At 37.6% G+C, this 27087-nt stretch overlaps 1 protein-coding gene and 1 pseudogene across 1 annotated transcript in view; one reads left to right on the top strand and one right to left on the bottom strand.

Annotated features, from left to right (window-relative positions):
- Positions 1–8272, bottom strand: part of Cnot6l (CCR4-NOT transcription complex subunit 6 like) — a 110178-nt gene extending 101906 nt beyond the window's left edge. The window contains exon 1 of the mRNA XM_047566020.1: positions 8184–8272. Within this exon, the coding sequence (XP_047421976.1) occupies positions 8184–8188 (5 nt within the window). The 5' untranslated portion in view covers positions 8189–8272. The remainder of the gene's footprint in view (positions 1–8183) is intronic.
- A 16269-nt stretch (positions 8273–24541) lies between these two features.
- Positions 24542–26700, top strand: LOC124995070 (heat shock protein HSP 90-beta-like; annotated as a pseudogene).
- Positions 26701–27087: the final 387 nt, after the last annotated feature.

Raw genomic sequence — 27087 nt, 5'->3', positions numbered from 1 at the left:
TAAGGAAACTGAGGCATGGAGAAATTAAATGAGTTTCCCAAGAGCTAGAAAGTGGAGAATCTAAGGCTCACATTTCTTAAACCACTACAAACTGAAAATTATACCACCTATCTCACAGGATTTTCATGATGACTAATTTTATATATTTAAAGAGAGGGGCAGTGGCTTTTCACAGTCCTTAGTATTAAGTAGTCCAGTATTATTCTATTTCCTAGTACAGACTATATCCTAGGGGCCAGGAATATAGCTCAGGGATAGAGTGTGTACCCAAGACCCTGTATTCAATCCCCAGTGACACGGACAGAGACAGAGACAGACACAGACACAGACACACACCTAAATTTCTCTATATATCCCAGAACAATGAATAGTTTGTAGCCAGTAGAAACAATAAATATGTGCAAATAGATTAGATATACTTTTCATGAATCAAATTCTTAGTGTTTCAAAGTCATCATTCTGTATGTAATTCATATTACACTTTTTCATAAATTTATATGTAGATGTTACAGAAGCTTGTGCTAAATATGAACCCATAATAGACATATCCTATAGTTATTGGGGGGTTTTATTTTGTTTAAATATAATAATTATTATCAGAAAGCAGTAGGTATATATGTACAGATCCCAAAAGTCTTAAATAGAGTGATGTCAAGGTTAGTATAACCTAAATTTAGTTCTATTATTTTAGCAGAATTTGTAACTTGTATTATATAATTCTAATCTATGTTACTCATTTAGGAAATCTATTTAAATAATATGTGAAAAAAAATTAAAACATTTAAACTTTAAATTACAGAGGGAGATCCTCTCAGTAAAAGATGAATATAAGGAAGATAAAGTATTTTAATCTCTTTTTCATGTCACCATTTCACAGTTAATAAATGAAAACAATATCTGAAAGCCCAAAATTAGGCATCTATTCAGCATGAATAATGAGTTACTCACCAAAGTGAACTACTTCTTTCAATAAAAAAAAAAATTTATCTGTAACAAAATTTTAAAGTGGACTGAAAAAAATTAATAAGAACTAATAATCCAATCCTACCATGAAAAAGAATACTACAAAACAAAACTTCTACTACCAATTTGTAATTTTGCCTTAGGAACAAAGATTCTTAGTTAAACTCAAAGTTGTTTTAACTTCTAAGACCTACAGATGAAGGACAAAAATATTTTTTTTACCCTGGGGCACTGAAAGATGAACCTAGGAGCACTTTACCACTGAGCTACATTCCCAGCCTTTTTATTTTTTGAGACAGGATCTCACTAAGTTGCTTAGGGCCTCATGCTAACCCTCAAATGTGCGATCCTTCTGCCTCAGCCTCCAGAGTTGCAGGGAATACAGGTATGCATCACCACACCAGGCCAAAACCAAAATTCTTTAAAAATATTCTTGACAATATAAAAGTTGGGGGACTTATAATTCTCACTAAGCTACAATAGTCAAGATAGTGCTGGCCTAAGGATAAACATATGGATCAGTGGAATACAGAATATCCAAAAATAAACTCTTCACATTTATAGTTAAATGATTTTTGACAAGAGTGACAATTCAAAAGGTAAAAATAAATGGACAAATGGTACCAAAAGCAAATGGATATCCACATGCAAAGGAATATTAGACTCCTACATTAGCCCATAAACAGAAATTAAGTTCAAAACAGATCAAGGACCTAAATGTAAGAGTTAAAACCATAAAACTTAGGACCTTAGGCAATAGTTTCTTAACTGTTTAACACTAAAGCACAAGGAACAAAAAAGAAATTTGACTTCATAGAGACTGTAAATGTACCTCAGTAGAACACTAAGCTTGAGGCCCTGGATTCAATTCCCAACACAAAAAATACATACATATATTCATACACAGAAGTGTGCATGCACACACACACACGCAGTTTCATCAAGCTAAAAACTTTTGTGCTTCAAAGGACACCACTGGGAAGGTAAAGAGACTCGGAATGTGGGGAAATAGCTATAAATTGTATATATGATAAGAGACATCTATAATATTCAAAGAACATTTTCAACTCAACAAAAAATAAACTCAATATAAAAATGGGCAAAGAATTTGAATCTTTTCACATACATCTCTCCCAAGAATACATATGAATGACCAATAAACACATAAAAAGATGCTCGGCACTCAGTATCATCTTGCGTCATGAAAATGCAAATCAAAACAAAGAGATAATCACCTCACATCCAATAAGATAATATTTTAAAAATTATTACAATTGTTAGCATGAATGTAGAGAAACAAGCACCATTATACACTGCCAGTAGAAATGTAAAATAGTGCTGCTACTATGGAAAACTATCTACAAGTTCCTCAAAAGTTTAAGGAGGTACCACCTGATATAGCCACTTCACTTGTAAGGTATATGGTCAATATACTGAAAACATATATCCCAAAACTTGTACATGAACAATGCAGCATGATTTGTGATAGCCAAAAAATGCAAACAACTCAAGTGTCCATCAGCTGATCAATGAACAAACTGTGGAATAGCCATAAAATGGCAAACTATTAAGCCATAAAAGAATGAAGTATTATTACTTGCCACAACATGGGTGAACCTTCAAAGTATGGTCAGTGAAAGAAGCCCATCTTAAAAGACCACATATTATATTAACATTCCATTCATTTCATATATGTCTAGAATAGACAAATCTATAGAAAGTTCTCTAACAGTGGAAAGAACTAGAGGCATGAGAGAATGAAGGATATAGGATTATATACAAAGGACAAGGGATTATATCTCAGGAGACAAAAATGTTCTAAAATTGATTTGTGGTAATGGTTATACAACTGTGAATATACTAAAAATTATAGAGATGTACACTTTAAATGGGTTTCTTCTAAAGTATGTGATTTATATCTCAAAGCTGTTTTAAAAAATAAGCAGGGTTGAAGATGTAGTTCAGTGGTAGAACACTTTTCTAGCATGCAGAAGACCGTGGGTTCGATTCCAGGCAACCTTTTCATTAAATGTTCTCTGACCCAATCAGATTTTGTTGCTCCCTCCCAGAATGTCTATATTCAGTTTATATGCTATGTTGGCTTATACATATTTGTTTGTTTTGGAATAACTAAATTACATACTTTACCTTAAGTTTTCCGAAGGTCTCTTTTACATCTTTCATACTTCTCTTCAGAACAAGGTATAATGGGTACAGAGAAGGTTCCCCCAACAAAAAAATTAATTGTGCCAGGCATGGTGACACATACCTATAGTCCCAGCAACTCAGGAGGCTGAGGTAGGAGGACTGCAAGTTCAAGCCACTCTCAGCAAATATTAATGAGACTCTGTCTCAAAATAAAAAATAAAAAGGGTTGGGCATGTAGTTCAGTGGTAGAGCACCTCTGAGTTCAATCCCCAATACCCCCACACACAAAAAAAATTGATTCAACTAGTTGTACAGAATTAAATCTATATAGTATATTCAATGTCTAATGTTAATGCAGTTAGTAAAAGAAAGTTGTAGTATTTTCATCACAAAGTATAACCACAAGTTAATAATTAAACCTTTGTGGTCTATGTGATGATTTTGTTGTTTTTTAATTAAGGCTCACAAATTAGTTTTAATGACTTTAGAATTACAAAAAGAGCCAACAGCACACAACACATAAGGTTCACCCAAATGATATTCTGTCACAGTACAAAGTAATAATAATACTCTATCTCCCCCAACAAAGAAAAATGTTTTTAAAAAGTGTTTACTTTAATTTTTTTTAAATGTTTACAGAGTGCATTGTGATTCATTGTTTACTTTTATATTTTACTCAATCTATTTTGTCATTGAGTTTCAGGCATTACATTAAAAGATGTGTGTATTTCGAGATTATTAATAAAGAAATACATATTTTTTTTAAAAAGTGCTTCCTATGACACTATAGCCCAAAAACTGAAATTCAAGAATTTTGGCCTACTGATCTCAACTGATTCCAAAGTTACAAAGAGAAGTAACTCAAATAGTCAAAACCCATTAAAACACTGACAACCAGTAACTGGATAGTAAAGAGGCCCATCAAATATAACAGAATCCAAATGTAATGTTCTCCATAAAACTATGTCTTGACTTAATTTATTTATTTTGGTACCAGGGATTGAACCCAGGGGTGCTCAACCACTGAGCTTAAAACTATATCTTTAAGTAGCTGCTGAATTTAACTTGTCATTCAAGTCCCTCACCTTTAAGAACTCTAATTTCTTCTCCTCCTCAAGGCTCATATCCTTTTTCTTCCCTTCCCTTTTTTATTGCTCCCTTCCCCATATGCACAATTTTTACTTTTAGAAGATGGAAAGCAATCCTTAAGTATTTTAATTGATTTTTTTGGTATAACTTTATAAATACGTTACCATCTAAAATATCATGAAATGTCCCTTGTAGCAGAAACTGCCAAGGTGTTCACTATCTAGGAACTACATCTCCCATCCTCCTTGCACTCAAATAAAGCTCTGTGACAAACCCTGTCAATGAGATTTAGGGAGATGTTTGTCACTTTCAGTCTGGGGGTTTTTAAGAAATAGGAAGGAGGACTCCAAGACTTAGGAACTGTGGAGTCACTGAATGTACAGAGTCCTGGTCTCTAAATTACCACATAGGTGAAAAGCCACAAGCCTGATAACCAGGTGCACCTGCACTGGACTGCCACGTAGCAAAAAATAAACTACTATTATTTGCGGTATATTTATTACCCTCATTGACGTTACCCAAAATAATACATGCAGAAATTTCTAAATATTCCAATTCCCTCTAATTAAAGATAGTTAAAATATTTTGGAAAGACTGTTAAAAAATTCCTTCAAATAACATTAAATTTTAAAACCTAAACAACTAAATAGACCATCTCTCATTTCAAGATCATGTTTTCATGATTACAGAGTAATGCTTTCCCCAATTATCCCAAATTTAAACAAAGAAAAGTTGGTTTTTAAATACAACAATGCATAATGTCTAATGGAAAATAACAGACTAAGGCAAAATTCATTTCTATTTTTTAAAGTATTAAAAATTTTACTCCCGATTTTTAAAAGAATTATTCCTTTAAATATAACATATGGCAGATAATTCTATTCACTATACATATACACACATCCACAACACACTTTTTTTTGTTTTTGTTTTTGTTTTTGTTTTTTTGGCTACTAGGGATTGAACCTAGGGGTTCTTAACTACTGAGCCACATCCCCAGCCCATTTTTTTATTTTGAGGAAGGGTCTCACTAAGGGCCTCGGCTATTGCAGAAACTGGCTTTGAATTTGTGATCCTCCTGCCTTAGCCTTCAGAGCTGCTGGAATTACTGGGCACACACCACCACACCAGGCCACAATATACATTTTAAGGGAACTTAACATTTTATATTCTAATAAAATTGTCCCAACTGTCTCAGAAATTCTTATATATAAAAACTTTTCTAGAAGTGTTGGAATTTTAATTTTAGAAAAGTCCAGTAAGATTTAAGTTTACAATTGTTGATATAATTATAATGCCTAATTAGGAAACTTGTCATTTGTAAACAGAGACATTACAAACTTAAACCAATATAACTCCTCCCACACTCTTTGCCCTACCTTCCCAAAAACAAAACAAAACAAAACAAAAAAAAATCCTTTAATCTTATGTTGGCTTTACGTTATTGTTCAGACCATTATGTTTTCCACAATAGTTAAAATTTAATGAATACATTTATTACTCCACACAAAACAATAAAAATGGGAAATTACTGGAAGTTGATAGAGACTTTTGCTTCCAATCAGAAAAATCTTCCAAGAGGTCTTGTTTACCAAATCAGGCAAAGTGAATTGAAAACTATATGGCATTTTTTTATGGCACTATTCTTTATGGATCTATATAGACAAACTGGTTCCTTAATCATTTTTAATGCTTGATTATATTGAAGCATGTATGTAATATACAGATATTTAAGTTTTTTCCCCCCAGGGCTACATAGCAAAATCTAATAAAAAGTAATGAAACTGAGAGGTGGGCTATTCAAAATTATGAAACTACTCTCTACATAATGTATTAGGCTATATTATGACAATTTTATTCTTAGAAAAAGAATTTCTTATGTAATTATAAGATGTTTACATATATATTTATGTATATCAAAGGATTCCAGAATATTCCACTGTCTTTTCTTGTTTTGTGCTGGGGATGGAATCCTATGCCTCACAAATGCTAGGCAAGTGTTCTACCACTGAACTACATACCCTGCTCAGTGTCTTGATTTTTAATTCAATATAATATTGCTGTAAGTAATTAATATTTGTACTTATAAATGCTTTCAATACTCACAGGACTACCGGAGGCAGAACTAAAATTAACTAAGCATCTACTATGTGCCAAACACGTTTTCTTTATTTTCACAACCTTACTAAAAAGGTATTATCTCCCTATTAGGAATAAAGAAACAGGTTTATAAATACTAGATACTTTGCTTAAGGCAAAACAGTTAAGAAAAAAATGGCATAGCTGGAATTCCCACCAAGGTCTATTGAAAACAAACCTTTTTTCCACGAAAGTATAAGTGCTAAATGTTTTTCAAAGTAATGGTTATAGAAAACATTCTCCTTCATCTCCCCCCATTTCCCACTGAACAGCATACACTATTTCTTTGTGAAACCAGGTAATCTCTGGTCATTATGCAGAGCATGGCCTAAAAGCATCAAGCTTGTATTAAGACTTTATCTATAGTAGGGTTCTAGCTAGATGAGCTAACTAGATACAAATGTAAAGGGAGGAAAGTAAATCTGCAAATAATTACCCAAATGCCATTTATATTTGGTTTTGAAATTCGCTGTGTGCCTATTGGCAGCAGGCTTATTTTTATTACCGCGTTTTGCTTATACTATTCTCAGAATAGCTTTCCAGGAGCATATACTGAGTAGAACACAGAGGATGCTCGATGTAGGTTCTTGAGACTGTGAGGAAAATGTTTGTTGAACATGACTATCTTGACAATTAGAAGCTATAAGACAGTATTTCCTAAATGTGGTACTGTGCTTCCAACATATACGAACAGTTCAGCTAAACTCCCTGAATAAAATCCTTCTGAACAGCCTAAGCTAAAGGGCTGGCCCAGTTAAGGAAGATGACAGCTCCAGTAACTTCCTCTTCCTCACAGACCTCCACAGCCGCCGAGTGTGTACTCGCCTTTCCCCCTAGGAGGCAGGATAAAACCATTTCAAAAGCACAAAATCCATCCAATCCCACCAACTCCATAGGCAAGGGAAGTCAGTTTCCCTTTCTTCCCCCGCCCCTCCAAGGAAATCTCTTACAAACAAAAAAAAAAAAAAATTTTACCAACGAGAAAGTATTTGCAACAAAAAACGAAAATATTTACTCAGTCCCTCCACACACAGCCTTAAGGGAATGGTGAAAAGAAGGGATCTGAGCAACGCGTATTCCGAGATTTACAGCTTTGATTCACTTTCCCTCGGGTCCCACCGCCGGAGGAGGAAGGCTTGCAGTTCGAACACCAAAATAAGCCTTCCTAGCTCCTCAGGAGACGCGGAGGCGGCCAAGGCGATGGCGATCAGCGTCCCGCCCCCGACCCTCACCTGCCCAGGCCCGAGGCAGCGCCTGGGCCCGCGCGAGCTCGGCGTCCCAGGAGGGTCCCGGAGGCCGGCTGGAGGCGGGCGGGCGCCGAGGCGGTTAGGCCGCGCTGCAGGCCAGCGCGCTTCCTGCCGCGGCCGCGGTCCCCGCCACCGGAACGGCTGCCCCGGGAACCGCGGCGCGGCGTCGACCCACAGCTCTCGAAGCCCAGTCGCCGAGTGTCTACCGCACTCACCCCACCTCCGCCGGCCCCCGCCGAGCGGCTCCCACCTGCGAGGCTCCCGAGCCCGGCCACAAAAGGGGAGGGACACGCCGCTCGGGGGTCCCGGACACACGCAAGCCGCCCCCAGAGTCCCGGCCTCAGCGCGGACCCCCTCCCAACGCACACACACCCCGGAACCCTAGCCCCCTCCGAGGAGACGCGGGGCGGCCCGCCGCCCCCTCCAGTCACCCGCCACACACCCACTCGCCGTGGGTCCTCAGGCGGTCTCCCGCCAGCCCAAGTCCCAAGTCGCACACCCACACGCACATTTGTCCCTCTCCCACCTCATTTCCCCGGGGACGCTCTCCTCTTCCCAACACTCTCGATCCTACCCAGAGGCACAAAAACACTCTACCTCATTCTTCTCCCCTGGCCCAGAAGGATCAACAGCAGCCATTTCCCCGCGGCAGGGGAAACACACACAAACACGCGCGCGCGCGCGCACCAGGCCCCCACAGATGCTTCCCCTCCAGAGCCGCGGCCGCAGACGCAAACACAAACACCCACGCCCGCCCGCCCCGAGGGGAAGCCGCGGCGGCAGACAGGGCCCGGACTCGGAGCTCGCGGGTCGGCGGGCGCGCCGGGCCCCAGGTCGCCGAGGGCCTGCGCCCCCTCCTCACCTGCATTCAGCGCGCCAGGGTCCGGGCGGCGGCGGCGGCGGCGGCGGCGGGGCGGCTGCTGCTGGGGCTGCGGCGGCGGGGGAGGCGGCGGCGGCGGTGGCGGCGGGGCTGAGGGCAGCAAAGACATGCAGGCAGCCCGCCGGGGGGAGAGGCACCGGCCGGAGGGGACGCGGGGCGGGCGGGCCGGGCCGCCTGAGGAACGGCAGGGGCGGCGGCGCGGAGGGCGGCTGAAGGGAGAAGGAAGGAGACGGATCGGGGGGCGGGGAGGGGGACGAAGGCCGCGCCGCCGGACTTCGAGGACGGTGACCCTGGGCGCGCAGTAAAGGCGCCGCAGTCGCTGACGTGAAGGCCCCAGCCAGAAGAAGCTGCGCCCCCGCAGCCGCGGCTATTGCTACGAGAGCCTCACAGAGCCTGGCCTTGGCCTTGGCCTCCTGGCGCTGGGGCTGCCGCCGCTGCGGGGGTTGCTGCTGTGCCGAATGCTGCTGGGGCCAAGACCGAGCAAAAACGCCAGCTTTCGGTGCCTTCGCGCTCGCTCACACACGTTCACACCCCCGAAGGCTGGGGGAGAGGCGTCCGGGCGATATCGGTATTGAGATTAATAACAAGGTGCGGAGAGTGCGAGAAGGAGGAGGGTTGATTGACGTGGAGGGGCTGGCGGGAGTCAGTCACTCCCCGGCGCTGAGAGGTGGGGTGAGGGGAAGGAGGCGGAGCACCAGCAGGGCGGAGCTCCAGCGCCGCGCCCTGGCCCCGCCCCTCGCGCCCCGCGCTACGTCGTGATGCGCGTGCGCAAGCGGCGGCCAGGACGTTCTTACTCATTTTCTCCTTTGCTTTTGCTGCCTTCTGTTTCCTTGAGCGAAGAGCAGAACTTAGAAGACTTGTAGGATATTAAAAATCCCAAGTTTGCTGAGCCATTGGAGAAAAGACTAGCGAAGCCCCTCACTCAAGTTCTTGTGTTGACTCGGCGCGGTTCACTGCAAGCTTGTCCAAGGTGAACCGAGCGAAGCCCTGGACTGGTCTAGATGGTTAATTAGATGCCAGGTGAGGTGAAGTGACCGAAGTAAATGTTTCCTGACATCTTCGGTGGTTTTTTAAAAGGATAACATCTGTAAGTTGTATGGTAAAAGGTAAATAAAAGAATCTGTGACGCTCTGCTGTAGCCCAGTCCTATTTTCTAATTCCCCCCTTCTCGCGATAAAATTACATGTGGCAGTTTGTGCCACCTACAGAGTGAAAACATTCAAAGTTAAACTAGAAATGTTGTTTACTGTGCGAATGTGTCCTTGATATCTTAAGTTTCTGGGGTTTAATTTTGTTTTTACGGTCAGGCTGGCAGATTTTACCGCCCGCAGTCCAAAAAGCAAATTACACGGACTCTAGGGGCAGAGTACTGCTGTTGCAGTTTTGCACCATTTCAATCTCTTTCACAGTACATGCCCCGGGCTGTGTATTTACCAGAATTGGTTAAGGATATATTAGCACAGTTCAGTATGTTTTCCCCACAGAAGTGTGTATTGTTCAGCACACGAAGCACGTTGTGTTGGTTTCAATTCATCTTGGGCCCTATTGTTGAATATAAAATGCCTTTATTCCTTGGGTAAAAAGGTACGGTGAACATGCAAATCATCATTTAGCCAGCTATCAGAAGAGTCCACCATTGCAGAAGAAGCACTGCACCACTTTTGTCACCAGGAAGTGTGAATAACTGAAGAGGCTGCTCAGGACCAAAGAGACTGTGGGTTACTTTGTTTTTTCACCTGGGTTAAGTTTCCATTTCCCTTCCGAGCAACACCACCACCACACCACTTTCTATAAAATATGTCAAAATAACCTTAGTCCTAGAAGTCTTCATTCCCAACTGTTTATATCTAGACTAACATGTAATGAATAATTAACTTTTGTCAGTAACAAAGCCAACCAAGTCATTTCAGGATCCTAGAACAGTGAGTCTACCTTCATGGCATCTTACCACAGCATTTCTCCTTGAGGCACAAACACTGCTAACAAATGTTGGAGATAAATACTTTAAAAGATGTAAGTCAGATAATGTTATATCCTCACAGATTTAAAATTCTTCAAATACCTGTAGGTAGAGTTATAGCTTTTCATTCATATAAAATAAGCAAACAAATATGAAGGGTATACTATATTCCGTACACTATCTAGCACTGGAGATACAGTCAAGCTTGTGGTCTCTGTGCTTATGTAGTTCACAGTTGTTGTAGGGGAAGCTGACACATAAACAGGAAATTCTCACAGGACAAACCAGAAATGAAAGTATGAAAGGTGACACAAAAGAGTTATAACAATGTATAGGATAGACTGACAGCACTGGCATTTTTACCAAAAATATTTGATATATGCCCACTCTCACAAATGGCACAATAGCAGAACTGGGATGGGAAGAAGGGAGAGAGTCATTGTAGATGTTGAAGAAACACTAGTAAATGATGAGACTTCCTGGTGCTGAATATCAAATTTATATATGGTATGATCATTTTTGTCCTCTAAATTTTAAATAGTAAATGCATCGTAACCCATTGGGGGAAAAGATGATTGTGACATTTAGAATTAAGAATAGTAGGTTTTATTATTAAAAGATCAATGGATTTCAGATTAAGTTTAAATAATCTCTACTACCAGAGCTGTTTTATTTGTACCTGTTTTAGTCAGCTTTTTCTCTGCTGTGACTAAATGATATGACCAGCACACTTATAGAGGAGGAAAGGTTTATTTGAAGGCTCATGGTTTCAGAGGTCTTAGTCCATTCCTGGGTGTTGAAGCAAGGTTGAACATCATGGCAGAAGAGTGTGGCAGAGAGAAGCATCTCACATCATCAGGAAGTCAGGAAAGGGGTGGGAGGAGAGAGGGGCGAGGGTGAGGGGGAGTGGGGGAAAGAGAGACTCCACTCTCCAGATACAAAATATATACCCCAAAGCCACGCCCCAATTCCAATCTCCTCCAGCCACACCCTACCACTTCAATTAATTCCATCAAGGATTAATTCACTGATTGGGTTAAGATTCTTAACAACCCAATCATTTCTCCTCTGAAACTTCCTGCATTGTCTTACAATGCAGGGGGACACTTCACATCCAAACCATAACAGTACCATACAAATGGACTGACTCACTAAAAACAAGAAAACAATACTTTCATATGATATAGTTTAATTATATCATCCAAAAAATTGAATGGAATATAATACACTTCATATTTGTTTGCTTATTGTATATGAATGAAAAGGTAGAAATCTATCTACCTTTAGGTATTTGCAATCAGATGGACATTAAAGAAATAATCATTTTCAAGTAGTGGGCACTGAACAAATGCAGAAAAATTAATAATATTAAAAAAAAAACTTCCTCACAAGATTCCAATTCAAAAGACATTCCAAAATAAGAAAGTAATAGCACTTAGCTAGTTTTTGTTGATTTTTTTTCTTTTTTCAGTGTTAGAGATCAAACCCAGAACCTGACATGTTCACCATGCACTCTGACTGACCTACATTCCTGCCCTATCCATTTTTAAAAAACAAGTTTATAGTAAAAAAAAAAAAAAAAAAAAAAAAAAAAAAAAAAAAAAGTTTGCAACAGAATAGTAACCTGCCTTGATATCTCATTTATGGGAAATTTTCATGTTTGTCAGATAGTGCAATTTTTTATTTATAAATTAGAATGCAATAGAAAATCTCTTGGCTATTGTGAATAGTCTGCAAAAAACATGGGAGTGCAGCTCTATCTTTGATATACTGATTTTATTTCTTTTGGATATATAGCCAGTAGTTGGATTGCTAGATCATGTGGTATTTCTAATTTTTTTTTTTTTTGAGGAACCTCCTTACTGGTTTCCATAATGGCTATACTAATTTACATTTCCGCCAACAGTGTGTAGACTCCCTTGTCTCCTCATCCTTACCAATGTTTGTTATCATTTGTCTTTTTAATAATGACTGTTTTGACTGGAATGTGGTGGTATCTCAGGTGGTTTTTTTGTTTTTGTTTTTGTTTTGTTTTTTTTGAGGGGGTAGTGCTGGAGATGCAAACAGGGTTTCATACTCTAGGCAAACTTTCTACCATGAGCTACACCCCCAGCCCTCATTGTGGTTTTAATTTGCATTTTCCCATGACTAGTGATGTTTATGGTGATAAATATGCTAATTACCCAGAATTGATCATTATACAATGTATACAAAATATGAGAATATATTGTATCCCTTAAATATGTACACTTATGTATCAATCTAAAATAAAATTTAAAAAGAAAAATCTCTTTTTTAAAGAAGCTATTTGAAGTTTCTGGCTTAAGAAAGGCCTTTTTGACCAAATTGGTTTAATAGCAGTGTGTTAGGTACAATTTGTTCTGAAACATGTTTGCTTATCTGTATTATTGCAGAATTGATTCTTTCTTTCTCAATTAAAAAGTACTTGATGTTCTAGAGACTACCTGTGTCTTTTCTGAATTAGCAATTAATATTTGATCTGAATAAATCTTATCTCTCCATGTTTTTATTGGTAGCACAGGTGGCTGGTCTTGTAAGATCCCTTGTAACTATGTTCCTTTGTCTCTTTTCTCAAATTCTATTGAGCAGCTTGCTCAAAAGGCAGAGATTTCAATATTTTACTTAAGAAAATTATTATCATTTGATAAATAATTGCTTAAATTTGATTTTACTGATTCCAATACATTTATACTAATAGCTACATAACTTTTCAAGAAAATGTCATATTTAAATGTTTTCAGTAAAACATAATTAGTAAAATACATAATTAATTGATAATCATTAATATAAAATAACACTAATTTTAAAATAAATATTAAGATAATATTTAATTTTTACCTTCTAGACCTCCTGACAGGGCCTCCAAACTATATTACTATGACATAGTTTACCTTTTACTGAACTACACTCTTCTCTATCTTCCCATCTTTTTCTCCTCTCCCTCTTTCCCTCCTTTTCTTTTTCCCTCTCCCTCTCTCCCTCTCTACCTTCCTCCCTCCCTCTATTTGTTTCTTATATTTCTTTGAGGTACCATCTACAATAGGTATGGTCATCAAAGAGAGATGGCTTTATTCATTGCTTCTACCTCTCTCTAGGCCTATCAACTCTCTTTCCGTATCCCTTCCCTTTGTCCCTTTCTCCAGAATGCTGTGTATGATACCAAGGATCATAACACTGTCTTACCCAAAGATAAACATGTTTCACCATTATTAATAGTATGCTATATGATGTATCGGTTCTCCATGATAAGTAAGCAAAATTCATCTTAATGTTCTCCTGCTTCCCACCTCTTTCTACACTTCTTATCTCAAGTCCTCTGATTCCTGAATGTTGAGGTTCTCTTCCCAACCCCATTAACACCAGCACCACTCTTCCTAGTATTTCTGTATTGCAGAAATTTTCTACTAAGCAAGCATCATCACCACTAACAAATATCTACCTTCCTAGTACCTCAGTTTGTCAAGGATTTGGGCAACACTGGCATGCTATGCAATCAAAAAAATAATTTTAATGCTGTACTCTAAGAATCCTCATGGGGTTTATTTATTGTTGGTTGGTTTTTGTTTTGTTTGTTGTTTTGGTACTGGGTGTGAATCTAGGGATGCTTTACTACTGAGCTACATCCCCAGCCCTTTTTAATATCAATACAGGGCCCTGCTAAATTGCTGAGGCTAGCCTCAAACTTACTATCCTCCTGCCCCAGCCTCCTGAACAACTGGGATTACAGGCATGCACCATTCTGCCTAGCTTCATGGGATTTTTCACAAAGTATTTTTCAGAAGCCACCTAGAATACACAGAGGGAACCAGATAAATAGGACCTAAACTAAAAAGTCTCTTCTTATCTGTCTTGTATATTGACCATCTGTTTGCCCAGTAATCTTTCTCTTCAAGCAATGTTTCTTTCCTTTGGAGAAACTATTCCTGCCTGTAATATAAACAGATAATTATACTGGCAGCTGCTGCTCAAGAGAATCCCCCTAATTCTTGGCTACAAGTGTGGGCATATAACTCAAGCCAAAGGAAGAATTCTTCTCCAGAATATTTTAAGGTGGAACTAGGAAAAGGGGACATTCCACCACAATGGATAATGAAAGTCTGATAATGGCCAGAGGCACCATACTGTATTGTACAGAATGAACCATCACACAGATGAGAAGAGTAGAGAGCAATTCCTGGTTCCAGTCATCTTTGGGGTCCCAGCTGCACACTTTCACATGATATAGCTAAATGAATTAGTATACTCTCTTCTACGTCCAAACTAGGCCTCTACAACCAAACATACTAATATATTATGTTTCTGCATGAGAATTTTCTTAAAGGCTTACTGCTGCTCCATAAGTTTGAAAATCACTGAACTAAGCTACAACAAATCATTATTATTTGTCAAATCATAGTCTACCAAACATTGAAAATCACCTGGCCCTACTTCTTCATTTTCCGCATGAGGAACCTAAAGCAAAATGACTTGTTGAGCATTAACCAAGGAAGTCAGTGGCAGGTAGTGTTAGAAACTGATCTCTAGATACCAAATTTATTTGTTCTTTTCATTGCATTACTCTTTAATTCCCTCCAAAGGTGTTTTTAAGAGGCAAGTATTTAGAAATACAACCTTAACCTAAAAGAATACATCTCAACAACAGCAATTTCAGAAGATATTTGGTGGCATAGAGGCCATAATGGAACGCTTTTCCTCTTTGAGTTCCTCAAATGCTTTTCAGTATTGGACTCAAACAAACTCTGAGTCTTAGTCACATCAACAAGTTTTAACTACTATCTCTATTCTTATGACCCTCAAATCTACATCTACAAGAATTTACCCCTCATTTAGATCTATTTTGTCAATTTCTTCCTGGATATTTCCACCCAATCAGAACATATTTCAAGATCACTGTGTCCAAAACTGAGCTCATTGCCTCCTCCAAAATCTATTCCTGATCTTTCATGACTCTCTCTCATTAAAAATGTGACTATCATGCTAAAGATCATATAATCATCATGAATTGTCATCCTTAACATTCCTCTCAGCCTCACCAAGAGTTACCAATTGTACCTATATTATAAATATTTAAATAAATTATTGTAGTTATGTATTTATATAAATATATTATATAACATATAAGTATGTTATATAAATATAATATTTAAATAAACAATATATTATAAATTTATATTATAAATATAAATATTCTCTTTATCCCCTTCATTCTAATGAACAGGCAATATCATAAAATAGCCTGTGACCTTTTACATGAGGTTTTGCATTTTATCTATTAATGTTGCAACCAGGTATAATCCCAACATACTCTGCTCTTTAAATGACTCCCACAATTTATAAAATAAATCCTCTTTTGAAAGCAAGAGTCCCTTAATGATCTGCCTCTTTTTCACCACTACCACCTGCAACCACTTAACCACCATCCTCTCTCACCCTTGATTTTAATGAACTATTTGTCATTTCTGAAACAGGACATACTCTTTTAGAAATCTTTGTATATACTATTTCCTCAGCATAGTATGCTTTTTCCCATTTTGTTCTCTTCTCGAAATCATTCTTCAAGATTTACCTCAAGCCTTCATTCATTTCCTTTGTGAAGCTTTCTTTAAAAATCCTATGATCTGGGCTGGGGAGATAGCTCAGTCGGTAGAGTGCTTGCCTTATAAGCACAAGGCCCTGGGTTTGATCCCCAGCACCACAAAAAAAAAAAAAAAAAAAAAAAAAAAAAAAAAAAAAAAAAAAGTCCTATGATCTCCCTTAGGACTCTCTGCCCACCACAGTTCAGTAGTGATTAAATTAATAAGTATACTCTTTTCTGTGATATAATTCAAATTTTGACCTCTGCAACTAAAACATCCAGAATATTTCTGTATGACCACATATTCTTTCAAAGAAGTCTGTTAAAATAATTTGGAAATCACTGAAGTAAATGACAATAAAGCATTATTATTGGTTGATCACAGTCTTTAAAAAGAGGCACCCCATTTGTGGAGATGAATTCAGAAAGGTTCCCCCCTGGGTAGATATGATCTGTCAAAGCACAGCCCCCACTCACCCTTTGACCTGCTGTCTCTCTGTCATAAAGAACATGACAATATAGCTGTAATTACCTATGTATGTATACATCTGTTTTTTACATCCTAGACTATAAATTCTGTCTTTAGCACACCATAGAATGTCTGACACATAATTCTCATGGAATATTTATTTTATTAATGTTAGTGCTTCTCAAATCATACCACTTAGTCTTACCATACTAGCAATTAGTTGCTAGTAAAATAAATAAAAAATAGTAATTACTTAAAATAAAATTTACTCTTCTCTCAGAAATCTGAAAGTAGTCAATTCAGGGCTGATATGGTACCTTTATTGTCAACAGGGACCCATTTCCTTCTCTCTTTGAACATGCCTTCATTTCCTGCTTCATAGTCCAATAGAGTTATCAGGTTATGCAACCTGAAATGGTTGCATACTTTGTTTAATGCAAAGGCACCTGACAAAGAAGCGAGTGGGGACTGTATCCTCTGAGGGATTGCATATTCAGTGGAGGAACTTTTTCTATTGCATCTGTAAGGATGGGTGCTTTTATTCATTCTCTTCAAAGGAACCAAATACAGTAACAGAGATATAGCTATTGGAATTCTAGTTATCTAGTTCATTTCTCTCTCAGGGCAAAAATTATTCCCACCCTTAAGCACTTTCCTGGAAGGTCCATCCAAAAAAATATTTGCTTAGATTTCACTAGCCAAAAACTTCTTGAAAGATCATAACTAGCTGAAAAGGAAGCTAGAAATCAGTGTTTCAGTTCAACACACTGCCACCATAAACACACTACTGGGCAGCCTCCAAAAAAGTGCAGCATAGATACAAACCATCACTTAACCTTGAATGGTTGGTGAGTCCAGAAAAATAGGTAAGTCATTGTATTGAGTTTCACAGCCAAAAGTTTCAACTCTAGCAGAGTAAACATGTGATTGTGTTGATCTAAATTAAAGCAAGGCACTTTCAACAAAATTTTCATGGTCTGTTTTTAGAAGCCGATGACTAATATCTCTCTCTCTCTGTCTCTCTCTCTCTCTCTCTCTCTGTCTCTCTCTCTCCCCCTACCCCCATCCCACTCCCCCCACCAAAGATCAGTAGAGTTCATTTGGGGTATCCCAAAGAACATCTATATTTAAAATCAAAAACAAGCAAACAAAATAAAGAACATCTATATTTAAATTCTGAGTTGTCAAGCAGAAGGATTCCCTTACTCTATAAATTTAAAAAAGAAAAAAAGTATTCTCATGATGAGAACATCCTTTTCTTCTCCCAGGTACCACTGCAAGTTTAGGGTTTGTGTGTTTTATGTTCATACCTGTTTCTAAGCCAGGGGTAAGTAATAAAGGCTCCCCACTGCCTTTCATTCAAGAATCTTTTATAACTGGGAGTCAAACATTTATGAACTTAGCACATTTCTCCTTCACACACCCTAGGTTCTATCCAAACTTGTTCCCTATACCTGTCCTGACTCCTATTCTGTTCCTTTGTTCATGTTGTTCTCAATTGCCAGTTTTAAACCATATATTTCCACATGATGAAATAAACACATCTTTCAAGCCCCTGCTCCAATGCTCCTTCTTGCAGCCTTTCTTGATGCCCCAACAATCAAATATATATTCCCCCCAATTTGAACACCCAAGCATTTTAAGGGAAGGGACTCTGATATGTATACTTTTGTGGGTTAGAAACCATGTGAGTTTTGAAGTAAGAAAGATCTGGATATAAATCTAAATATAAATTATATTTATTTATATTATATATAATATAAATATATAAATTATATATATTTATATAATTTAAATATATAAATTATATATATTTATATTATAAATATAAATATAAATATAAATTCTAGCTCTGCCACTTATAATCCCAGGAAAATTGCTTAACTTCATCTGACACATAAGTATAGAATCTACTTGCAGAGTAAGCATGAAAACAAAGGAAATAGTAAAAGTTAAGTCTGACAATAGTAGGCAATAATATCTCTTGACTAAGTTAATAAATGTAGTATATGGGCTTGTACTGAGCTATATTTAATATTGTGAATTTTTAAAAATATGTCTTCATGGGGCCAGGGGCAGTGGTGCATGACTGTAATCCCAACTACTTGGGAGGCTAAAGCAGAATGATAACAATTTCAAGACCAGCCTCAGCAATATAGTAGACCCTGTCTCAAAATAAAATTTTTAAAAGACAGGGGTGCAACTCAGTGATAGAGCACTCCTGCATTCAATCCCTAATACTAAAAAAAAAAAAAAAAAAAAAAAAAGTTTTCAAAGAGTAGCTACTGTACTTGCTTTCATATTACCAGAAGTTTAAAAAAAGTTGTAAAAACATGTTGATGTAATTAGAAAGCATAACCATAAGTAAAAAATACTTAAAGCACATTTTATTTTTAAAAATCTCTTCACAAATAATATCCAAGTAACCATAACCTGAAAAATTGCAGAAATATGCAGGTCTATTTGTTCCACTTCTAATTTGTCATTAAAAAGTTTTGCTACTTTTGGCAATTTACCATGATTTTTACTTCTCAGTTCTCATCTATCAAGAATATTGAAAAAAAAAATACTGCATACCCTAAACAACTTGAAGGTGAGTATAAACAAGTAAAAAAATTATGAGAAAGCATAGTTATAAAAAATTCCACATATTTTTATAAGTCTTATAATTTTGTTATTTAAATAAGACAGACTAAAGGTCTGGGGTTGTAGCTCATGGCTAGAACAGTTCTTTGATTCCCAGCACTGGAAAAAATAATTATGTCTTTTTTGGCTCTCTTCCTGCCTTGGATGTCTTTATTATCAACTTTGGTACCTTGTTCTATGATAGCACACCCTCATTAGTTCTGAGTCAACCTACCTTTACTTTTCTCTTTTCTTCCTTTCTTTACTAGTGCAGCATTTACAGTTGTCTGACAACTTAAGTTAATATTTTTACCTAACTATTAACTAACTCTGGTTGATAGAAGATTAGATGCTAATGAATGGGTTGACCCACATAACTACTTAACAAAAAATCCCAAAGGTCACTGTGCTCTCATGCTAAAAGCATCAAAGAAGGATGTGCTCTTCTGGTTTTTTGGTTTGTTTTGTTTTGTCTTTTGTTCTTGTTTTTTTCAGGGCAATCTTCAATTCTGTATAGCAAGCCTGATTTAGAGCTTGAAATCACAGAAAGATTATATGACATCAACCTAGGTCTCACACTGATATGTGAATCTGTTAATAAAATTATAGTCAGTTGCTATAGAGATGATTTTTCAGATGAGAACTTTCCATTAAATTCCAAGTGTACATGTTAACCTTCAGATTTGTTTTTATTTTATGGTTTTTAAAAAAAATTTAGTTATAGGTAGATACAATATCTTTATTTTATTTTTATGTGGTGCTGAGGATCAAACCCAGGGCCTCATGCATGCTAGGTGAACACTACCACTGAGCCACAACCCTAGTCCCATATTATATGGTTTTTAATTTAAGTATCAGCACATTCAGTAGAGAAGTGGAAGAAGTATTTAAAGAAACAAAGAGATGGAAAGATATTGGAGATTTTATCAAATTTCATTACCTGAAATTATTATTCTTAAAGCACCACATAGTACACAATTCTCCTAAAATATTGTGAGAAATGATTATTTTGTATGCTCTATATTTTTTTACTTGAAGCATTTTAATATTTCTTTCAAAAACCAAGTACATTTTCCTGGGAATTTTTCTGTCAACAAAGGATATTTAATATAGCTTCTAAATAATAATGTGCTGAAAAAAAATGAACTAACTACACCATTGGCCTGAGGCCAAAGTGGGGGATTCCTCCCCAGGGTAATGAAGAGAACTGGGTTGTCTGACTTATTGTGTGTGAGAGGCTGGAAAAGCAAGAGAGATTTGTGGGCAGGCAGCTAAGTAGCAATAGAGAGAATGGCAGGCCTTGTCCTGAGGCGGGAGGAGCTGAGGTTTTGTCCAGATGTGCTAACACAGTGGAGCTGGAAGCACAGTCCAGCTGATGTGCAAAAGAAAGTGCAGAGTTGCATGTTAAGCCCAGCAACCTTATCCACCAAAATATGCTCTAGTGAATGTCAAGGTCTAGCGCTTGTGTTTTCTGCCCCTCCTTTTTTGGGGTACTAGTGAATAAGGAACCCAGCAGAAAAAGGTTCCAACTAATATTTCTTAGAATGAGGAGAGGAGTGAAATCATTTTCTCTGTGTGTCCTTAGGAGACAAGAAGAAGAGTTTATGCCTAACAACTTGTGAAAAATTTCCAGAAATCTTTGACTCATAGAGGAATGGGAGGATAAGAACAGAGGGGACGGAAGCATTTTAAAAGCATTCACTTGAAGAATCAAGATCCAGCAAAATTTGGCTTCTGTCATATTCACTTACAAATACACAGCCTGATAAGTCAGGGAAATCTGTCATTTCTTTGAGGCTTATACATATTCTTTTGTTGTTGTTTATAGCCTTTTATTAATGGATTTCCATTATAAAGCATTAGAAAATACAGATAAGAAAAATTAAAACTAGCCAGGCACAGTAGTATGTACCTATGGTCCATCAGAGCTACTCAAAAGGCTGAGGTGGGAGGATCACTTGAGCCCAGATGTATAAGGCCAGCCTGACCAACATAATAAGAACCCATCTAAAAAAAATTTACATTTTTATTATACTTAACACTTTACTGATATATATCTTTTCTGTTGTCTATTTTTTTAAATTTAATGAACTCGTACCATGTATGCTGTTTTGTAACCTTTTATCAAAAAATGATGTCCACCAATTTCTTTCAGTAAGTTTTTGTATTATCTAATATCTAATCTCTAATATACATTATATATATAATATATACACATACATATGTGACACAAATGTGTAACACAAAATGTCCTTTAGAGATACTTTGTTCTAACCAGTCTCCATCCCATGATCACACACTGTATCCGGTTAATATGGTTAAGTCTCCCTTCATCTAACACTGACCCTTTTTACAACCTTGACTTATTGAGGGAACCAGGACAATTGTTCTGAAGAATGTCATACTAAAAAAAAAAAAAAAAAAAAAGAAAAGAATGTCATACTTTCTGATTTATCTAATTAGACAAATGTGTCATCATTTGACTTATTGCACTATCCTCAGTGTTTTCTATTAATTAGATGTTATAGATAAAGGTATAATAGGTTCAAATTAAACATTTTTTAACTAGAATTTATCACGGTACATTCTATACTTCATATTGTATCCCATCAGAACATAAATAATAACTGATTCACCCACAATAAATGAATTTCAATCGTGATTAAGGTGATGATAGTTTTCCCCCAAGGAATCAACCTCAATGACTTGTTCATATACAGACTTAATAGATTAGTAAAATATAGAATTAAATTTTGTTATTGTCCTGAAGGATTTTATATATTATTTTAAAATGCCCTGGATTGAGGGAGTAGCTCAGTGGTAGAGCACAGGTTTACTGTACACAAGGCCCTGAGTTCAATCCCTAAGACCAATTTTTTAACAAGAAAAATGGAAAGAAAGAAAGAAAAGAAGGGAAAGAAATCTTTATTTGATTTTAGAATCCATTATCTCATGATTTGGTTTTGTTTGTATTTTGATGGTAGATTTACCTTCATGATTAAGTTTTCCTTGGTATGTTTTTTTTAATTAATTTTTTTATTTGTTCTAATTTATTGTACATGACAGTAGGATGCATTTCTACATTTTGATAGATTATACATAAATGGAGCATAATCTCATTTTTCTGATTATATATATTGTAGAATCACATCAGTCATGCAGTCATATATGTACATGAGGTAATAATGTCTATTTCACTCTACTATCATTCCTACCCCTATGCCTCTTCCCCTCCCTTCACTTCCCTCTATCTGATGTGAAGTAACTCTATTCTTCCCTAACCCCCTCACCTTATTGTGAATTAGCATCTGCATATCAGAGAAAACATTCGGCCTTTGGTTTTTTGGTTTTGGCTTATTTCACTTAGCATGATATCTCTAACTCCATTCATTTACCAACAAATGCCATAATTTTATTCTTCTTTAAAGCTGAGTAATATTCAATCATGTATATTTACTACATTTTTTTATCCATTCATCTGTTGAAGGGTGCCTAGGTGGGTTTCATAGTTTAGCTATTGTGAGTTGAGTTACTATAAATATTAATGTGCCTATGTCACTGTAGTATGTTGATTTTAAGTCCTTTGGGTATAAACTGAGGAGTGGGATAATTGGGTCAAATGGTGGTTCCATTCCAAGTTTTCTGAGGACTCTCCATTAGAATTAGTTTTCAAGTATGCTGGAAACTATGGCCCAGAAGCACATAGTATGACAGGACAAATAACTAGATGTTAGAATTTGGCAACAGATATTCCACCCATTAAATAATTTACATTTTGAAATTTGATACATATAATCTGGAATAACTCTTTAAGTACCAAACATTAAGTTTTGTTTTTTTGTTTTAAACTAATACTAAATGCTGATACATGACCTACATAAAACAAATTCAATGAACTTCCACTAGCAGACCTTTAAAATAATCATTACCTAAAGAAATTGTGCTCTTTTCTGCAATAGGTATTGTGTGTGTGTGTGTGTGTGTGTGTGTGTGCGCACACTTTACTCAGATTGATCTCTAGGCCTTACATATGCTAGGTAATCACTCCACCACTGAGCTACATCCCTAGCCCTGTGTATTTTTTTATTATGAGACAGGTTCTGGCTAAATTGTCCAGCTTAGTCTTGAATTTATAATCCTCCTGCCTCAGCCTACCTAGTAGCTACGATTACAGGCTTCCACCATCACACCCAACAACAGGGATAATCTTGTTCTTGTGTTCTTTCCTGAATTATATTATATTTATCTCATCTATGATGGTAGACCAATCGCCAAAAATAGCCTGTAAAAAATATTTCTAATATTTTAAATCTTCTAACTTCTTCCTGTTTATTTTCCATATGTAATAGTATATTCTTTCAATATCTATATTGTCTTGTTTTCTACAAAAAAAAAAAACTTTCCAATTTAACTGTTTTAACTGAACAGGCCAACCAAGTCTATTATTTTTCCACTGAATTTATGAAATAGAGAAAATCTTTTGATGTGAACATGCAACCTCTATTTCACTCTTTAGTTCTAAAATGACTCATGTTCATCACACGTTTTAATTTGTGTTCCTAGGTTAACTTTTTCAGTTCCTCCTTTTTGTCAACCTGAACTTGCAAGTTAAGATTCATCATATTATGTAATTTAAGAGAATTACTACACAAAATTATTTTCCCTGTTACATGTTATGATGCCTAAAAATTCACCATGGGATTCATTCATTTGAAAATAAAAACTTCTAAAATACTCACATCATCTTAAAATAGTGAGTCACAGCATCTGCTATGCAAAACACTATTTTCCATGAGATTCTCAGAATATAGGGAGAGGGGAGATTCTGTGCTCAAATAAAAACAGGAAAATACTATACTTTTTTTTGGTACCAGGGATTGAACCCAAGGGGCACTTAACCACTGAGTTGCATCCCCAGCCCTTTTTTGTATCTTATTTAAAAACAGGGTCTTGCTAAGTTGCTGAAGCTGGCTTTGAACTTGCAATTCTCCTGCCTCAGCCTCCCGAGCCCTTGGTATTACACGTGTGCACCACTGTGCCTGCCACACATTGTATTTTTTTTTTCTCTTGGAAACTCAATACTCTTAAGTTGAACATGGAAATTAAGAAGTCTTAACTAAAAACCATGTTTAACTTTGTTTAACCCAGTGTTTTCTCAAATATATGGACCATAGAAACCTACTAACTTCATACCCATAAATGTCCTATCATACCAGTGTTCTGTAGAGCATACTTCAGAAAATACTGACTCAACCTGTAATCAGCAAAACCTTGATTTAGAATAATGGAATCACAAAGCAAGAAATTTTTTTCATTGATAATATAGCTTAAGTCTTAGGTTTTTCAGATTTAAAAAAAAAACCTATAAAGTTAAATGACTTGGCACACTGTTTGGGCCCACCCTACACTAAAACTCAGAGTCAAGATGCCTGAGGAAGTGCACCATGGAGAGGAGGAGGTGCAGACCTTTGCCTTTCAGTCAGAAATTGCCCAATTCATGTTTCTCATCATCAATATCTTCTATTCCAATAAGGAAATTTTCCTTCGGGAATTCATTTCTAATGCTTCCGATGCCTTGAACAAGATTTGCTGTGAGAGCCTGACAAACCCTGCCAAGTTGGACAGTGGTAAAGAGCTGAAAATTGACATCATCCCCAACCCTCAGGAAAGGACCCTGACTTTGGTGGACACAGGCATTGGCATGACCAAGGCTGATCTCATAAACAACTGGGAACAATTGCCAAGTCTGGAACTAAAGCATTTATGGAGGCTCGTCAGGCTAGAGCAGACATATCCACGATTGGGCAATTTGGTGTTGGATTTTATTCTGCCTACCTGGTGGCAGAGAACGGGGTTGCGATCACAAGGCACAATGATGATGAACAGTATGCCTGGGAGTCTTCTACCCAGGGGATCCTTCACTGTATGGATTGATCATGGCAATTCCATTGGCCAGGTATTAAAGTCATTCTCTACCTCAAAGAGCAGACAGAGTACTTGGAGGAGAAGTGGGTCAAAGAACTGGTAAAGAAGCACTTGAAGTTCATAGGCTATCCAATCACCCTTTATTTAGAGAAGGAATGAGAGAAGGAAATCAGTGATGATGAGGCAGAGTAAGATAAAGGTGAGAAAGAAAAAGAAGATAAGGATGAGGAGGAGAAACCCAGGATTGAAGATGTGGGCTCAGATGAGGAGGATGACACTGGTAAGGATAAGAAAAAGAAAACGAAGAAGATTAAGGAGAAATATATTGATCATGAAGAACTGAACAAGATCATGCCCATTTGGAGCAGAAACCCTGATGGCATCACTCAGGAAGAATATGGAGAATTCTACAAGAGCCTCACCAATGACTGGGAAGACCACCTGGAAGTCAAGCACTTCTCTGTAGAAGATCAGTTGGAATTCAGGGCACTGCCGTTCACCCCTCGGTGGGCTCCTTTTGACTTCTTGAGAACAAGAAGAAGAACAACAATAGCAAACTCTACATCTGTTGTGTGTTCATCATGGACAGCTGTGATGAGCTAATACCAAAGTATCTCAACTTTATTCATGGTGTTGTTGACTCTGCGGACCTGCTCCTGAATATCTCCAGAGAAATGCTCCAGCAGAGCAAAATCTTGAAAGTTATCCATAAAAACATTGTGAAAAAGTGCCTTGAGCTCTTTTCTGATATGGAAGAAGACAAGGAGAACTACAAAAAATTCTATGAGGCATTCTCTAAAAATCTTAAGCTTGGAATCCATGAAGATTTTATTTTGGCAGCGCCTTTATGAGCTGCTGCACTATCACACCTCTCAGTCTGGAGATGAGATGACTTCTCTGTCAGAGTATGTCTCTCACATGAAGGAGACAAAGAAGTCCATTTATTACGTTACTAGTGAAAGCAAAGAGCAGGTGGTCAACTCTTGTTTTTGTGAAGCATGTGTGGAAGCAGGGCTTTGAGTTGGTATACATGACTGAGGCTATTGATGAGTACTGCATGCAGCAACTCAAGGAGTTTGATGGGAAGAGCCTGGTCTCTGTGACCAAGGAAGACCAGGAGCTACCTGAGGACGAGGAGGAAAAAAAAGAAATTGGAAGAGAGGAAGGCAAAATCTGAGAACCTTTGCAAGCTCATGAAGGAAATCTTGGATAAAAAGGTTGAGAAGGTCACAATCTCCAATAGGCTTCTGTCTTCACCCTGCTGCTTTGTTACCAGCACCTATGGCTGGAAAGTCAACATGGAGCAGATTATGAAGGTCCAGGCACTTTGAGACAACACTACAGTGGGCTATATGATAGCCAAAAAGTGCTGACCCTGACCACTCCATTGTGGAGACACTGTGGCAAAAGGCAGAGGCAGACAAAAATAACAAGGCTGTCAAGGACCTGGTGGTGCTATTTGAAACTGCACTGCTCTCTTCTGGCTTCTCCCCTGAGAACCCCCAGACCCGCTCCGATTTCATCTACCCCATAATAAAGCTAGGCCTAGGCACTGATGAAGATGAAGCGACAGTGGAGGAACCCAGCAATGCTGTTTCTGGTGAGATATCCCCTCTCAAGGATGATAAGAATGCATCTTGAATAAAAGAAGTAGATTAGGAGTTGCCACTGAGAACTCTACCCTCTATATAGTTTCCCCGTGGCTCCTACAGTAGCCTTGAATGACCCTTTCCCATCTGGCTTCCTCTGCTGATTGATGGTCTAGTGGTTTTCTCCTGTCTTTGGTGTCTTAAAGGAGGAAACAAGGTCCTCAAGCCCCCATCCCCTACCTAGTTTGATAGCAGGGTTGGATGTTGTATTGTGGTTTTTCTTGTTTTATTTTGTTCCAAAATTCAAGTATGCAAAAAAATTTTTTTAAAAGTTAAACTTTAATAACATGGCCAGAATTAGAACCTGCATTTTGTTTTCCATCTGATTCCTAGAAATCCAAACAATACATGACCATACTTTTCCAATTGAAATGAATGAAGTACATGAATTAGTTGA

The sequence above is a fragment of the Sciurus carolinensis genome, chromosome 10 (genome assembly GCF_902686445.1).
Source record: "Sciurus carolinensis chromosome 10, mSciCar1.2, whole genome shotgun sequence".
Taxonomy (NCBI): Eukaryota; Metazoa; Chordata; class Mammalia; order Rodentia; family Sciuridae; genus Sciurus; species Sciurus carolinensis.
The sequence above is the reverse complement of the archived record's forward strand: the minus strand, read 5'-3'. Positions and strand labels throughout refer to the sequence as shown.